Source organism: Kogia breviceps, chromosome 13 (assembly GCF_026419965.1).
Source record: "Kogia breviceps isolate mKogBre1 chromosome 13, mKogBre1 haplotype 1, whole genome shotgun sequence".
NCBI lineage: Eukaryota > Metazoa > Chordata > Mammalia > Artiodactyla > Physeteridae > Kogia > Kogia breviceps.
The window spans coordinates 7317230-7334730 of NC_081322.1; the positions used below are offsets into that span (position 1 = coordinate 7317230).

General features: G+C 41.7%; 1 protein-coding gene across 5 annotated transcripts in view; it reads left to right on the plus strand.

The window, feature by feature from the left end:
• Window positions 1-13512, plus strand: part of COL12A1 (collagen type XII alpha 1 chain) — a 140296-nt gene extending 126784 nt beyond the window's left edge. For 4 of the 5 annotated variants that reach the window (XM_067011302.1, XM_067011304.1, XM_059035889.2 and 1 more), the window contains 8 exons: window positions 2317-2370; window positions 3700-3771; window positions 6949-6984; window positions 7094-7160; window positions 7856-8044; window positions 8995-9063; window positions 10048-10218; window positions 12467-13512. In XM_067011302.1, the coding sequence (XP_066867403.1) occupies window positions 2317-2370; window positions 3700-3771; window positions 6949-6984; window positions 7094-7160; window positions 7856-8044; window positions 8995-9063; window positions 10048-10218; window positions 12467-12642 (834 nt within the window). In that variant the 3' untranslated portion in view covers window positions 12643-13512. Of the gene's footprint in view, window positions 1-2316; window positions 2371-3699; window positions 3772-6948; window positions 6985-7093; window positions 7161-7855; window positions 8045-8994; window positions 9064-10047; window positions 10219-11248; window positions 11671-12466 lie in introns of those variants that run through there. The other variant, XM_059035891.2, reaches the window with a different exon arrangement.
• The last annotated feature ends 3989 nt before the right edge of the window (window positions 13513-17501 follow it).

Below are 17501 nucleotides of genomic sequence, written 5' to 3' on the forward strand. Positions count from 1 at the left end.
ACAGTTTCGAAAATGGAGAATAAGAAAATATTACAGCACCAAATTCTACAGATGGCTCAGTGGTAGCCCTTCTGAGGCCATCAGAATAAAATCCACTTCACCCCAACTTAGATATGTATTTCTTCTAAAAGAAGATGGTTGGTTACACCAAAGAGTCCATCCATGGGTGAATGGATTAAAAAATGTGATATATATATATATATAAAATGTATATAATGGAATATTACTCTGTCTTAAAGAAGAGGGAAATCCTGTCATTTGCAACAACATGGATGAACCTTGAACTTGGAGGACATGCCAGCTGAAATAAGCCAAGCACAGAAAGATAAATACTGCATGATCTCACTTAATGTATGGAATCCTTAAAAAGTTGAGCTCGTGGAAACAGAGTACAGTGGTGGTTGCCAGGGGCAGGGGAAGAGGGAGAAATGGGGAGATACTAGACAAAGGATACAAAGTTTCATGGAGATTGACATATATACACTATTGATACTATGTTTAAAATAGGTAACTAATGAGAACCTACTGTGTGGCACAGGGAACTCTACTCAGTGCTCTGCGGTGACCTAAATGGGAAGGAAATCCAAAAAAGAGGGGACATATGTATGCGTATAGCGGATACACTTTGCTGTACAGTAGAAACTAACGCAACGTTGTAAAGCAACTACACCCCAATAAAAATTTTTTTTAAAAGGATACAAAGTTTCAGTTATGCAGGACAAGTTCTGGAGGTCTAATGTATAGTGTGATGACTAGAGTTAATACCATATTGTGTATTTGAAATTTGCTAATGGAGTACATCTTAAATATTCTCCTACATAAGAAGGTGATAACTATGTGAGGTGATACATGTGTTAATTATCTTGATCGTGGTAATCATTTCACAACGTATACATATATCAAAACAACGCGTGTATGCCATAAATACATACAATTTTTATTTGTCAATTATACCCCAATAAAGCTAGAAAAAAAAGAGAAAATGGTTGATCAGGAAGTTCTCAGGATGACTGAAGGAGGATTATTCAGAGATATGATACTTACCTAAAAAGAGTGAAAAAAAAAAAAGTGTATCTTCTACAGCAGCTGGAGGAAATTTAGATGGTAGAAATGCCATTTGAACTGTCCAAGCAATACTCCGAGCATTTCTGCTTCTTAAGTGGCTCTCAGAAGCAGTGTTGATGTTACATGAGATGAACTTTGTAGCCTGTTTTTTGTTAAGCAGGCCTAGATCTTCCAGAAAACAGTCTGAAATGTTTATAAGTTTCTGAAAAAAAAATTTTTTTTTTTTGCAGGGGGTGGAATATTTCTTACACAGTTTTAAAGAAATAATTTAAACTTCCTCTTTTGTAAAATCAATGGGAGTGTGGATATTTAATGGAGGTATTGATCCAAATGTTCTTGATTTGTGCTAGAATCCAAGAATATGCATAAAAGTAACACTTACTCTCAAAGGAGACAAAAATCTCCTTTGACAGAGGAATGCAGCAACACAAAAAAACGACCTGACTCAGAAATGCTTGGCTGGATTTCAGAGGTCTGTACTTGGGATGAATGCTAACTAGGCAGTGAGTGACTCATCCCAGGCAGAGGTCATTTGGCCCCGTGCAAGCTGCGCAGAGATGCCCGGTGCTTCTGTACAGATCTCTCCTCCCAGTGCAACCCTGTCTGGGTCTGGCCTTTCTGTGAAATGAGGAGAGATGGACCAATAAAATAATTGAGTGAGGGTGGAGGATTTCCTTTCTTTTGAGTGGAGGAGTTAAGGATTAGTTTTGCCTCTTTCTTGGAGGGGAGGAGAGAAATCCCTGAGGAGTGAAGCATCAGTGGCCCTGCCCTGGCTGTCTGGGGTTGCTTAGGAAACCAGGAAGGGAGTTTTCTAACCAAGTGGTTGGCCCCTCCTGCATCTTCTGTGATGCAACACTCCCTTCATCTTACTTTGATCCTTCCTGGGCCAGTCAGTCGACATTGACTTTTTGGTAGAAAGGGCTAGTCTTCCTTTAGACTTCTTTACACTCTTACAAAAGTAAAAGTGAGTATCTTCCTAAAAGGAACCTGCTTTCTTCGGAGAAGACTGGATTGATTCTCAAAATGATTTTATTTATAACTATATAAATGACTGAGTATAGAAATGAATTATTCAATAAAAAGCATAACTTAAATGGAAAACATTTTTTGGCATATTGGTCTTTATATTGAAAGGTTACCTGCAGTTGGGTTAAATCCCTCACCTGTCACTCTTATCAGCCTGTCCAGTGTCTTTCCATTTTACTTGGTCATTATTTCACTAATCTATAATTAATTTCATTTTTACAATAGGGCTTTACTGGAAAAGATGGAGCAATGGGACCTAGGGGCCCCCCTGGGCCACAGGTAAGAATGGAATAATAGGTGATACTCTTATCTCCCCATCCTAAACCCCTAGCCCCACTTGCTAGGGAAAAGCCTGGTAACCTGACCTTTGAGGCATGTTCCATCTGTGCTGGGGGGCACACCGTCGAGGGAGCTACTTGTTTTTATTCTCCTAAATCAAAATGGGCTAGAGAAAACAGAGGTGTTAAAATAGAGAGTCTTTCTGTTTAATCAAGTTATATCTGAAACAACAACAACAACAACAAAAATCTCCCTAACCAACCAGTTCCTTCCATGCCCACATTAAGTGGTAGGTTTTATGACCCTACTGGTTACTTCCTGTTCTAGAATTTTAAGAGTCTGTAGCCTATGCTATTTGAATTTTAAGGCCATTAATTACCGAACAGCTTGAAGTCATTCAGAGGAAGTAAGTTTTACCCGAGTAGGTTTTCTAATTAAGATCTTTGGGGAAAAATACTGAAGCCAATGACTTTGAAAGAAGCATACCTGCATCCAGGTGAGATCACAGTTACATTGTTTGAGGTGAGGGATGCTCTTCATGGCTTCTGGCTGTATATGAAGACTGGAGAGCATATGTTAAAATAATTTTATTATTTATGTCTAATATATACGTTCTCAAGTAGAGTTGAAAATGTGTAATAAACTCTGATTTAAAGTATTTACTACAGAGATTAAAATTTGCATAATTGATGAATAAAGGATTGTTTTACAAAAATCTGATGATTCTATTTTAAGGATATTTTAGCTTTAGAACATAATGTATTGACTAGCGATATTACAAATATTTTACTAAAAATGTTGCTTAAATGTCTTAAAGCTGTGCTAAAAGGAATGGGGAGAAATTCTTATGGTGTTGATGGGATGGAGGGTGCTGATATGATAGAAGAGGAGGCACCCTTTATTTGAATGCACCAAAGAAAAAGTGAGTTTCTAGGCTGAGATACAACTCCCAAGAGACAAGGGGAAACTCCACCACCCGGTGCCCAGTTACCTTCTCAGTATTTTCCCCAGCCAGAGTTCACTCCTGTCTTTTGATGAGTTTTCTGGTTTGGTAATGGAAACAAACTGATAGGAATTGCTTTCTGCAAATTCACTTAGCAGCCAATTTACTAGGATCACAGTCTGTGAAATAGTGAAACTGATTAAATATAGTCCATAAAGATTAAATGGGAATTTTCAAGATTTTTTTTTCCTCCATGTTACCTTAAAATTTGATTTTGCTCTTCCTTAGTATGTGATTATGTGCTAAAAGCTTTTAAAACCAGACATGCCTTGTTAGTTTACTTTAGATGAAATTCTTCTTTGATGGTAAGCTTCCCTGTGTTGTAGGGAAGCCCAGGCTCTCCAGGAGTCACAGGACCGAGTGGGAAACCAGGAAAACCCGGAGACCACGGCAGGCCAGTAAGTGGACGGCTTGCACACCTACTCATTCCACTGTGGCTATGAATGAGGAGACTGCAAGGCTGTGGCATATTTATGTTATCTCTGCTGTAATGTGTGTGAAGCATTTGCTGAAGCTATGCTAAGCCCGTGGATTTAACTTGGTACTAGTTCTAAAAATTTTCTCTCTAAGTTACAACATTCTGGGATGAAAATTGTGGTCATAGGGTTTCTTTAAAAGGAGAATGGCATTATGAGCCAAGACACATATTTCTGCACTGAATAAACACTCAGAGCTGGGTCAGCAAAATCATCCTTTCTATTTAGGAGCGGTATGCAGCTTAAGATAGAAAAATACATGTTGGTGCACGGCACCTCCCTGGGTGCCCTGCAAAAGTTAACCCTTTGTCAGTATCCTGTAGCCACACTGCTGGCTCTTTTCTCTTGCGCTGAGGTTGCTAGAACATTAGTCCCAGAATTAAAAGGATTTATCTCACCCACCATTATACTTTTTTTACACTGCCCTGCTCCAATTTACATCCGGTTCAATTTTCTTTTCCTCAGATGTTTTGATGACAATAATAGGGGAGATGGTATAATGCATATCTTCTGTTTTCAAATCAGTATCTCCAAAACTGAATTCATAGTTTCTAAAATATCCAGAAGTATTTGTAATGACTGTTGGGCTCCATATTCTTCGTTACAAACTCTTCCTTATTTGTATGTGTGAGGAATGAATTTATTTTAAGCAGTTTGTTTTTTGTCTGAATAGAATTCTGAAATATAAAAATTTATCTCAAAGATCAACAAGTCCAATTATTAGTAATGACACATCTATCAGGGCTGTTCTCTGAACAGAACTTCTCTCTTCTGAAGTATTGTCCAAAGTTATATAAATCCAAGCTTAAAAAATTTTTTTAATGTCAAACTAACTCAGAATCTTTATGTGATATGGCCTGCCTTCTATGTTTACATAAAATTAAGCAAGCAGCATAAAGGTGAAAGGACTCCTGTTGTACTTCATACTCTGTGTGTACTCTAGCATATGACTTTATTACTTTCTTTTCCTCAATGAATCATGACAGAAACGTCACAAGGGCACTTAAAAGTACAGGGAACTTGTTAACGCTTTCAGAATTCGATTTCGTTTTACTATGACTGAAAGAGAGTCTAACGTAAGCATATCACTGATGTAACTGATGGCTGAAGTTAGACACCTGAAAGAAACTTCTACTTCCTTTACTTGAAATGAGAGCTCTACATACTGGCAATAAAGATGAGTTCTAAATCATATATTCTAGAACCATCTCAGAGTGGCAGTAAATTAAAAAAGAACACATGGGAACAAAGTAGCAGTAAATGTAAAAAATAATTGCCTGAAATTTACAAAGGCTCCAAACTAAATAATGTTTTCGTAAGAGTCCGGTACTTTTAGCAAAGGGCAGTCAAACTCCAGTTTTTCTTGTGACTATAATTTGGTAACATTTACTTGGACCTTATCTACCCCTTTTTCCCCCTTTACCTTCCTCACCCTTCTAAGGTAGCAAATTACCTCTCCTTTTCTTCTCTCTTCTATCTCACCTTTAGCTTCTAAAACCAAGACTACCAGACGGGAGTATAAAGGTCTTAGGAGACGGCTTAGCTCCGTCACTGTTAGCTTACGTCGTTAGCTCTTGGAACCAGTGGTGTCTTCTTGCTAACGTGTAACACCTGATGTTGTGTAGTGGGTGTTTCCAGGAACTGCTGGTGGAATATTTTTATTCATTCACTCAACACCCATCTGTTTGGTGCCTAAATGTGCTTGTCCGTGTTCTAAGGTCTGGGGATATAAAGGTAAACAAGACAAAGTCCTTGCCCTCGTGGAGATTCTAGTGGAGGATACGGACCCCCAAAATGTAAATAAACGATATGGTTTCTGGTGATGATGAGTGATAACAAAGAAAAGAAACACAGAGTTAGGGGTTAGGGGGTAATTGTGGTGGTGGAAGGAGGGCTATTTCAGATACAGCAGTCGGGGCGTCTGCCTGAGGAGGTGGAATGAAGCAAAGGTGCGGGCAGTGGGGACACAGCGTGAACAAAGGCCGAGGGAGGATAAAGGGGGCACGGGGAAGGGCCAGCAGAGAGGCGCGGGCACCGGAAGTAAAGGGAGTGAGGGGAGAGCTGTGAAAGATGAGGTCAGCTAGCTGGGCAGAGGTGAGCCCGTGGACCAGCCAGCCCGTGGTGAGGACCTCTTATCCTGTTCTTAGTGTGATGGGAAGCCCTTGGAGCCGAAGAGTGACATGGGCCAATTTTCTTTTTAAAAATATCAGTCTGGCTTCTCTGTGGAGAACAGACTCAAAAGGGGCCATACGGGGGGCAGGAGGACCCGTCAGGAGGAGATTAGAGCCGGTCAGGCAAGAGTCTTGGAGACGGTTAAGAGGCACTTTGGTTTGGGATGTTATCTGACCATCCGATTTGTCAGTGGTTTGGGCGTTCCTTTCAGCTGGCAGCCTGGAGATATACTGCAAGACAAAAACTTCTTGCACTAGAAGGAAGAGTTTTCCCAAGATCCTCTCGCGGCCGGCGAGAGGCCTGACAGAATAGGGACGAATGTTCTGTGGTTGCGGTGGGATGCGGGCGCCACCATTTGGATCGAGCCCTTTAATAAGGGAGGCACGTGGTTCCTTTCATGCCCAGTGCACAAAAAATTCACTGGAAGAAGTTACAGGTATATATTTTGTTAGGGAATTGACAGAAAGCTCTTACTAGAACAGGTTCTTCTGGGTTCTAACTGAACCAAGATTAACCTCATGCACAACCTAAGATAACCACCTGAGCTCCCCAGCCATGGGGATGTAAAGGAAAGTAGAATGGTAGCAAGGGCCATTTTACATGTGTTTCAGTTCCAGACCTATATTGTGAATGGCACCATAAAATGTACGCACAGTACATAACTTCTAAATCGGTGATCATAAAATTCACATCTCAGCACTATATTGGAGGACATGTGCTTCTGAGAGAGGGAGAGAGAGAGAGACAGGGAGACAGATTAGATTCCTTTTGACAGACAAGCAAAATGTAACATGGATGTAAATGTGATGTGTCATTTTGCTAACTTGTTAGAAAGCAGACCTTGTCCTCTTTCATCATCCTGTCCATCCATGAGTCATTTTAGACCATATTTGTCAGTTTCTAATATCTGAAATTACTATATTTCAGGGTCCATCGGGATTGAAAGGAGAGAAAGGTGACAGAGTATGTATTTCTTAAAATTTGACTTACAAATTTATATCGTGTGTTAAACATTGAACTCTGAAACTATGGAAATAATATGCTGATCCTACTTATTGATTTAATTAACTAGGGAGACATTGCTTCCCAGAACATGATGCGAGCAGTTGCAAGACAAGTCTGTGAACAACTGATAAGTGGTAAAATTTCTTTTCCTTTTAATGTATGAGTGTGCGTGGGTTTTTTTTTTTTTTTTTGGTACGCGGGCCTCTCACTGTTGCGGCCTCTCCCGTTGCGGAGCGCAGGCTCCGGACGCGCAGGCTCAGCGGCCACGGCTCACGGGCCCAGCCGCTCCGCGGCACGTAGCATCTTCCCGGACCGGGGCACGAACCCGCGTCCCCTGCATCGGCAGGCGGACTCTCAACCACTGCGCCACCAGGGAAGCCCTCTCTCTCTCTCTCTCTTTTTTTTTTTTTTTTTAATGTATCCCACAGGTGATTCCAGTTTACACTAAAGCCTCATTATCACTGCCATAGGCACACACACGAAAATGCTATAAATTGTTAATTTAAAAAAGGTTCTCTTTTGAGTGACATCATTGGGCAAACCTCGGGGCTTTATATCAGAGCCCTGTTAAACTTTCACAGCTCCTTTATGTTTATGGTAATGCTGATGGCTTACTGGCCAGTATTTTGTGGAGACGGTTGTTTATCAGGGATCATTTTGTCCGGGATGACTGGAGTGTTTTATTTCAGTTTTAGGATTCTAATTAGAATGTTTGCCGCAGGGTGCAGGAACAGAGATGGATTTCACCAGACACTAAGAGAAAACCATTCCATCCTCTCATCCCTCCCTTACTGGGTTTCTTACTAATAAGTCTTATTTGTTTTTTTAGGTCAGATGGGTCGATTCAATCAGATGCTGAATCAGATTCCAAACGACTACCACTCCAGTCGCAACCAACCAGGCCCACCGGGCCCTCCAGGGCCCCCTGGCAGCGCGGGAGCCAGAGGAGAACCAGGACCTGGGGGGCGGCCAGGCTTCCCGGGCACACCAGGGATGCAGGGACCCCCGGGTGAACGAGGTAGGCATTCCTGACTGCTGCATAGGGGTGAAGGAAGGAATCTGCAAGTGTAGGAGCTGGGTCCGGTGGGCAAGCATGTAGAAGACTGGACTTAGCAAACTACACCGGTCTTGTTTGGACAACCCCGGAAGAGCCGTGCATCCGTGAACCTGTCTTTCTTTTCAGGCAGCTGCAGGCTGTAGAGATCCCTGTCTTAGAAAACAGGAGGATTTTGTCATGAGATCTCAGTAAAGGCAATGCTATTTTCTGATTGCTGTTGTCGTTAATGGGAAAAACTGTATCCTGGCAAACTGAATCAGGCATAAAATCTTATGAATTGTTTTGACTGGCAAGGGCTGGGTAGCAACTGAATGTAAGCAGCCCTAAGATTTCAGATCGAAATTCTGCTGGTTCCTTTATTCAGGGCCTGGAAACTGGTCTTATGTGTTTATTTGGCTTTAATTTCATGGTAGATAAGTGCAACTGAAGGAAAAGAAGAAAAACAGGATTATCTGATTCCAGATGCTTCGGGACGCTGGGTACTCACTTTTGTCAAAGTGACGGCTAACATTCTGCAGAAAACTTAGCTATGTCTATAATTCTGATTATTTAGATGCGGTACTAATAGGGCTACTAAAGATGAGATACCTTTAAGACGTCTTCAGCGAGTTGTAACTATTTATTCAAGATTTCTGTTCTTAATTACTGTTTCTAAAATAATATATTAGATGTGTTTGTTTTCTTCAAGCAATTTTCCCCCTGACTTGTAGCCAGATTTGTTTCTTGGCCATGAATCTGGAATTACACAAATGTCTAGAAAGAATTTGGCTTAAAGAGTGGACTTCTGTGAAAAATTGGGTTCTGCTTTCACTAAGGGAAACGAATTACTTGAGTCAAGTACTATCAGTTCCAACGAAGACTACATATTTCCGGATAATTTTCCCTCTGTGTTTTCCCATGTGCTTGCTTAGGTTTGCCGGGAGAGAAAGGCGAAAGGGGTATTGGATCTCCAGGACCTCGAGGGCTGCCTGGCCCCTCAGGTAGGTTTGCTAGTACATCAAACAAGTGAACATATCATTCCTGAGCGAGCATACGACCCCACGAGATGCACGGACTCATCCTGTTAGCTTCAGGCAAACTGACCATCACAGAATATATTTTAGCAAGAAGTCCCGCGTGTATAACTTCCTCACTTTTATGTTTGTTCAAAAAATGTTTCAGTGCGTTCTGTTTAAGCATTGACTCTGACTTTAATATATGAGGGTTTGAGTTCTAGTGACACAGAGGGTTGTTGTTTTCTTTTCATGGGATTCCTGTTTGTTTTGTTTGGCCTCATAGCCTTTAAGGATGGTGTCATTTCCTGTTCCTACTGGTATTCTTTAAAATGTCGCTAGTAGACTGAGGAAATATACTCTCATTAGAAATCCTGACACGTTGCACGATTTCATTCACAGTTTCTTCACTGATGTTTGGGAAGGAAATAATAGTTGTTCTGTGCATTTTGTTTACTAGATTGAAAATGAATTTTTTTCTTCGTTATAAGGTCCGTGAGACCCTTGCAACCATGGCCAGTCCTAGAAGTTAAATCTTTACGTTTATGTTAGCCATGAGTAAGTGTCACTTCATCCAGAAATAACACTGCTTCACATAGTCTGGAGGCGTGGAGCAGGCATCCTGACTGTCTGCCTTGGCTACCGCAGCCATTTCCTGCAGCGAGTCTTATCTCTAAGACAGTGGAAGCAAACCAGAGAACTCACTGATATCTTTAGTTTGGCTCAATTCTTGCTAAGTCAGTTTTCTTTGAATAAAATCATTAACACAGTTGGATGTTTGGCATTAATTCCTGAATCACTGGTAAGAAAGTTCTACCCTGGGTCATACTGGTGATTTCTTAAGGAAATATTTTCGTACCATCCACTCGTGAATCGTCTAGTCTTGACGTAGTGGAGGCACCAAAGTATTGTTGACCGCCTCAGGAGATGTGTTTGACAAGAGGGGACCTATTTGTTTTCAACCCATAATAGGTCCACAGGGAGAATCCAGAACAGGCCCACCGGGGTCCACAGGCTCAAGAGGTCCTCCAGGTCCCCCCGGTCGTCCTGGAAACTCAGGTATCCGAGGCCCCCCCGGTCCTCCTGGATACTGTGACTCTTCTCAGTGTGCCAGCATCCCATACAATGGACAAGGCTATCCAGGTATGTCGTTGCCATTACAGGGACCCAAATTCACCTGAATTTAAAAACCTTTATGGAAATGAAGTTCCCTAGGACTGAAGGAAAGTTGATTTGAGGATTTCTTGAAGAAATCCTCATACAACTCTTTCAGTTGTATGTTTGGCTATTCTCTCTCAAAAGAATTAATGTTAATTTTATAACATTATTACACTGTTAGGAGTGGAATAATGATTTTCTCCTCCTTTCTCTACTTCTGCACTTACCAAATCACATCATAAACCTCTGTTTATTTCTCGTGGGAGTTCAAAGAATGCTACCGATTGACTGTTTTTTTGTTTTTGTTTTTTTTTAACCCTAAAGGCTGGAGAGGGATTTGTTCAGTACAAGAATATATCTAAAAAATTGTTTTGAGACTCTATAATGTGTAGGCAGACTATTTGATATCATGGTGCAGACAACTGAAAATATTTCACTATTTCACCTTGTCCATGGAATTAATATTTATAAACTCTGGGACTTAATGTCTTTTGAGTCAGTCATGAAATTCTAGTACTTGACAGTTACAGGAGGCAGAAGTCTCTTAAGCCTGATTTTGGGGACCGTGGGGGTAAAGGCGATATGCCGATCTGAAAATAAATATATTAATGCTGTGGGCAGCGGTCAGCGGTGACCTTTTCATCAGCACAGCCTCAAGCATCTTGCAAGTTTTACAAATGATACTGCTGTTTGATATGGTTGGCTACTAGCAAGTAGTGCATGAGTAGTTGAATATCTAAATATCTATATATCTATATATTTATGTGCATACTTACATATGACCCAAAGTAATCATGAATCATAAATTTCTCAAGCAACCCGTTCACAAAATTACAATTTCACTCTTTATAAAAGAAACGTAAATTACCTCTGCCTTCTGGTATGTGTGAATAACTTGAAATATATGGATATATACATATATACTTTAACCATTACATACTTAGATGAATGTGTATAGATGTTTTTTTGCATAGTAATTCAACTTTTAAAAACTATCATCTTTGACCTGTTTCAGGTTCCGGCTAACAAATTTTCTAAGTCGCCAGTGCTGCTTACAGTTTGAATACATGAAAATCCTGTTTCTGAGATGTTTGCGCACGTGCTTATTAGGAAATGAGTCTGTATGGAAATCTCACCACAGATATGGTTAATGAACCGGGTGGACATCATAAAGGAGGGTGGAGACTCTTTATACTAACTTGAATGAGACAAAAGCAGTGGTGTTAGTTTATAAGCCTGATGCATTTCAGTAATTATGTAGAAAAATATTATTTAAAAAGGAAAAGTTCAAACACACAGCTCATGAGGAGCCTCAGCTTTGAAAGAGGCGCATAATAAAACTACTAACCGCAGAGATGATGCCATTTTGAGAAAAACAATTAACCTGGTTAAAGAGAACTATCTTATGTAAATAATAAACTAATTATGGCTTGTAAATGATTTGTACGTGGTCCTGTCCACTAAAATCACTTAACAGTCCTGTACAATCAGCTTCTGCCTGCTGCTTGCTCTGCCGGAATAACACCAAATAGAATCTCCTCATCTCTCGCTTGTTAGCGATGTGTCTGATTCAGGGCATGTGTCTCACTATGGTGACCTTTTGTACGCGTACTTTCATTTGGATTTTGTAATCGCAATTTTCAAACCAAAGTCTGAGAGTCACTTCTTCTCTTCCTGTTTCGCTGTAGTCACTCGTGGTCCTCACCCACCAGCCGTAACTCAGGCCGTGGGAGAGACGGCCACAGAAAATGTCATGTACTGTATATTACCTGGTGATAGTTGATTCTCACCTCCAGAGTTCAGTTTCTAGGAGCCAATGTAACTTCCCCTCACCTCCTCATCTTTACAAATGGTTCTTTGAACCGAGGACTTTGAAGTCATGGACGGTTACTTGGGGATTTGCAAATATCCTACCTAGCTTGGTTGACAGTTTTCCTTGGCCCAGTCTCTGACCCTTCCCAGGTATTTGTGCGATGATTGTACTTACTGCTGGATCTTTGAAGGTTAAAAACAAGTGCCATTTCATTATTGATCACCAAATTCTCTCTGCAAATGGAAGCAATCAGAACATTGTAATTTATCTATTTATAGTTATGAGATTGAGACTGGAGTGCCATCCCCTCGAGTGATGATTTAGCTTTTGCTCTGTGTGTGTGTGTGTGTGTGTGTGTGTGTGTGTGTATGTGTGTGTTCCTTCCAAATCATGCCATAACTGTAATGTTGAATCGGACAGAGCCCTACGTGCCCGAGGGCGGGGCCTACCTGCCTGAGCGCGAGCCCTTCATCGTGCCGGTGGAGCCCGAGCGGACGGCGGACGAGTACGATGACTATGGCGCCGACGAACCCGCCGAGGAGCGTCCCCCGCATGCGCGCTGGCGGCGCGCCCTGCTCCGCGGCCCCCGGCAGTGAACCTGACACCGCGCGCGCGCGCGCGCAGCACGGCCTGGCTCGGGGGGGAGGTGTTGGGATTCTCATTTACAGGTCAGACGGAGCAGTGCACGTGTTATCTGTCACGTTTCTTCCGGCGTTGCTTCATCCGAGAGTACCCTTTCTGGCTGTAGAGAACCTTGTTTCCGCAGGAAGCCTAGCTCGCTGCACTCAGTCTGTAGAAGTCTTTGCCTTTGCCCTTGAAGTGCTTGCAAAATACTTTAACAAAAGCTGCAGGGACAGAGCGCGCCTTGTGCCTTTAGGTAGCACCGCGGGAAGCCTCTTAGGTTAAGCAGTTAAGTCCTGGAACCCAGAACGACTGTGTATTTCGAGAGGGCAGTTTATCTTTTACAACGCTTATTTGCAGTTCAATTACATCCCGATCCAAGCAGTTCCCCTCCTTAAACCAAAACAGAGGGAAAAGTCAACTCTCTTGCAACTATTTGTCTTCCTCTTCTATCTTCTGTTATACATTAGGGCATAGTATGCTCTTATACATCTCCTTTAACAACCACAAACCTTAAGCCATGTAGCTGAAATTATTGTATCAACTGGATACAGTTCCATATTGCCTTAAACCTCCTTGTTTTAGACACGCTAACATTTATACCAAATCGCAGATTATTCTGCAGAGACGGAATTGCATGTTTGTGTTGTACATTTAGTATGAACTTTTTTTTTCCCAGAACATAATGTTTCTTAGTTATCAAAAGCAGTTGGAAAATGTTTGCAAGACTATGAACATAGAATTGCTGCTTTTATATTTTAACTGCAGATTGTGAATTTCACTGCCTTATATTATTTATTTCTGAAACAAAAGAGGCATTTTTCAATAAAACTACTGAAAATTTGACATGGTATGTTTTTTTCTTTAATGGCCTTTTGGACTGTCCAGGCGGTTGTTAAAACAAACAAGTTCATATCCTTGGCTACAGTTACAAATCTTGCTAATACTATTAAATTATGCTAAATAACTTTAGGTTTTTAATGATGTGGTGAAGTAATAGAAAGAGAGTAGTGAGAGAGCCTTAAAAAGCCCAGCAGATTCCAAAGGCTTTATTAGGAATGTAGAGGAAGTGTGGGTTGGTGGAAAAAACAACTAAGTATCCTAGGAGACCCCAAACAACCAAACAGCCTTTAACAAGCCACAAGATTTCATATGCATTCAGTCACTTTCCTATACCATACTTTACACAATAACATGTTTAACTGCAAAAAGGATAATCCTTAATGGACATGTTTACATTTAGTGATACCTTCTTTTTTTTTTTTTTACTTTTATGAATACAATAACATCATTTTAAATATCAAAGAAAACAATGTAAATGTTTGTTTGAAAGAACTGACATCAGTTGAAGAGAGAAGTACTGAAAGAACATTTTCCACAGAGCAAAACATCTTGAGTTAAATACTTCCCGGAGACTGGGATCAAAAGGACTAGATAATAAATGTATTGTGATCAAGAGGTTTCAAGCAGATTGCCACATTCATAGCATTCATCTGTAATTTCTGATACGTACATTTTAAAGTTGAAGGAGACCACTGAGATCATCGCAGTCTAATTCTTCGCTTTCTGTTAGGAAGAAACAGACTCAGCTAATCAGTATCAGAGAAAGACTCATGGACTCTAGGCCTTGTGCTTCTTACCTGGTTTTATCATCAAATACTCTCCTCTCCCTTCCTGGGAGCTCTTACTTTCTGGGCAGGAGCTTTCATCTTTCAAGGTTCTATGAATTTATCTTCATTAATTTCTGATTTATTTGGGTTTCTGATACTCCTTGATGACGAGCCTCTGTATCAGGAGCCTGAAGATGGGTTCAGTTCCTTGTCACTGACCCAGCTGGGTCCCAGGGCCACATGGATTTGAGGCGCAAAGGAATTCCACCTTCCCTCACCAGCTGGACGTGGGTTCAATTCTTGATGTTGGCGATGCAGATTTGCTACCTTCTCGTCTGTGCTGGGAGAGGGGGGAGGGACCAAGGCAGTCCTAAGCACAAATTAATAAATAACTGAGATATATGTTGGGATTTTTACTTTCATAGTATATTTCCTCCTTGATGAAGTTAAAATTACTTCTGTAATCCCTGAGTGCATACTGACAAGTGATAGGGAGAAGATGGCCAGATAGTCTGGGTTTAAAAACCAGTGGTCACCCACACGCCCCCAAGTCAAACCTGTAGGTGCTGGCTTATTTATTCACACTTCCTTTGAGGAAATACAGAAGAACTCGAAATACACTTTCTAGTTCTTTAAATCTGGAAGTATTATAAGTAATCCATTATAACTTTTATTTGAAGCTAGGGCTCTTATTTTTAAGAAATTAGACAAATAACTATGGGAAGAGGTGGTAGCTTCTAATGAGGTCTACAGTGGGAAAGTTTTCCAACTTTAAAAACAGCGCTTACATAGATCCTAATTGCTGAGTATTTTTTTTATAGGATATTTGTACAATGGGATTAGCAATTTAGCAAGTTGAATAGGTGGCTGCATGTATATTTTCTCATAGCTGTGAGCACCTGTTTTTGAGTCTGTAAAGAATTATGCTGCCTATTCACTTGGTCAAACTTACATTTTATTTTTTCTACAAATCACATCAATGTAATTGTTCCTAAGTGTTTATCATTAGATCCATTGCACTGTGTTTGGCACATACGATTTTTCATCATTTGGTTTTAGTCATAATTACTCTATAATAAGAGGGGACTCGACTGTACTATCCTCGTGGGGTCTGAGTGCCTTATAAAGAGCAGCCAATAATACAAAGAACAGCTGTGGTAAATCTTTTGTTTTCAAAGGCAATCTTTAAGATACAAATTCATATTGATCCCGAATTCATCTTACACTTGTGGTTAGAAAATGAACTTACATGTGAATGTCTAAGTGAACATTTATTAACTTTTTCATCTCAAAATGAGGCTGCTGAAGGCTACTGGGAAAAAATCACATGGATTTGCTTTCAGGACATGACCTGTGTGCTGGTCACTTATGGATTTTGTCTCCAACTCATCTGTTGCCTGCTTCCCTATCAGTATATCCAAGTGTATATCCTTCCTTGAAGTCCCGCAGATACTTCAAGATTAACACTTGCGTGGGCTTCCCTGGTGGCGCAGTGGTTGAGAGTCCGCCTGCCGATGCGGGGGACGCGGGTTCGTGCCCCGGTCCGGGAGGATCCCACGTGCCGCGGAGCGGCTGGGCCCGTGAGCCCGGCCGCTGCGCCTGCGCGTCCGGAGCGGCTGGGCCCGCGAGCCCTGGCCGCTGCGCCTGCGCGTCCGGAGCGGCTGGGCCCGTGCGCCGTGGCCGCTGCGCCTGCGCGTCCGGAGCCTGCGCTCCGCAACGGGAGAGGCCACAACAGCGAGAGGCCCGCGTACAGAAAAAAAATTAACACATGCGGTATGTATTAGGATTAGATTCAGCTGTTAGTAACAGAAAGTCACAAGATAACAGTGGTTTAAACAAGCAGAAATTTATGTTTCATGTTTACAAAGTCAAAGCCCAGGCCCCTTCTGTTTTTCTGCTCTGCTTTTTGTGGCTTCTGTGGCCAAGTTACACTTCTAGACCAAGATGGTTAGTAGACGTCTGGCTATTATGTCCATAGTCCTCTGCAGGGAAGAGGAAGGAGTGAAGAAAAAGCTCACCCCTCCTTTTAAGGATGCTTCCTGGAAGTCGCAAACACAGCTTACAACACCAAACTTATATTACATGCCAATTGCCAGAACTTTGTCACGTGGCTACATGCAGCTATGGGTGTGAAATGCTGTCATTATTTTGGGTGGCCATGTGCCAAACTAAAACCAGCTACCTATAATGATATGAGGGGAAACGAATACTGGGCGTCAACTCAAGACTTTAGCCTTTGACACAATGTCCGAATCCGAACATATCTCCTCATAAATCTGATTTTCCTCCACTGTCCCCACCAACCACCAGTTCCTGAGGCTAGAAATTTGATAGTCATTGTAAACTCTTTCTTCTTTCGACTCTCACATCCGGTTCATCAAGTCTAGCTGATTGAGCTCCTACATACGTACCTTAATCACCCTGCTGTTACTACTCGATTTTAGACCCTTGGGATTTCTTATCAGGAGTATAATCACAGTCTCTTGTGTGTGTGTGTGTGTGTGTGTGTGTTTGATTCATTGACAGTTTATTTATACAAATCAACCATTTATCCAATTTCCTTTTACATGAAATGGGGAGTCGCTGTGCAGACCCGAAACAATGCTTAGATAATGTCATACAGGTGATTCCTGCGCCCCTTCTCCGGATTATGACTATTAAGAAGAGCTCAAGGGCTTCCCTGGTGGCGCAGTGGTTGAGAATCCGCCTGCCGATGCAGGGGACACGGGTTCGTGCCCCGGTCCGGGAAGATCCCACATGCCGCAGAGCGGCTGGGCCCGTGAGCCATGGCCGCTGAGCCTGCGCGTCCGGAGCCTGTGCTCCGCAACGGGAGAGGCCACAACAGTGAGAGGCCCGCGTACCACAAAAAAAAAAAAAAAAAAAAAGAAGAGCTCAAGTTAGTAAAGAGAGGAGAAATGCAAGAAATTTACCTTCATTTTCCTACATTTTGACACGAAAACCTTAGGCGTTGCTACAAGATAAAGGGCTTTGCTTCTGTTACATTTATAGTCACATCCAGTTCCAAACAAAAGAAGTTGTTTGGGGCACAGACTAGTGTTTAAGAAGGAGATCCTGAGCATCTAGTAAGTTCGAGGCAGTTTCTAGCCACAAATCACAGTCTCTCAAGTGGTCCTTCTTCCTGTAGCCTTGGAGCCCGCAAAGGAGTCTTTCACACATGCCAGTGTGAGTTATCCAAAATGCAAACCCGAGCGTGTCACGTCTTC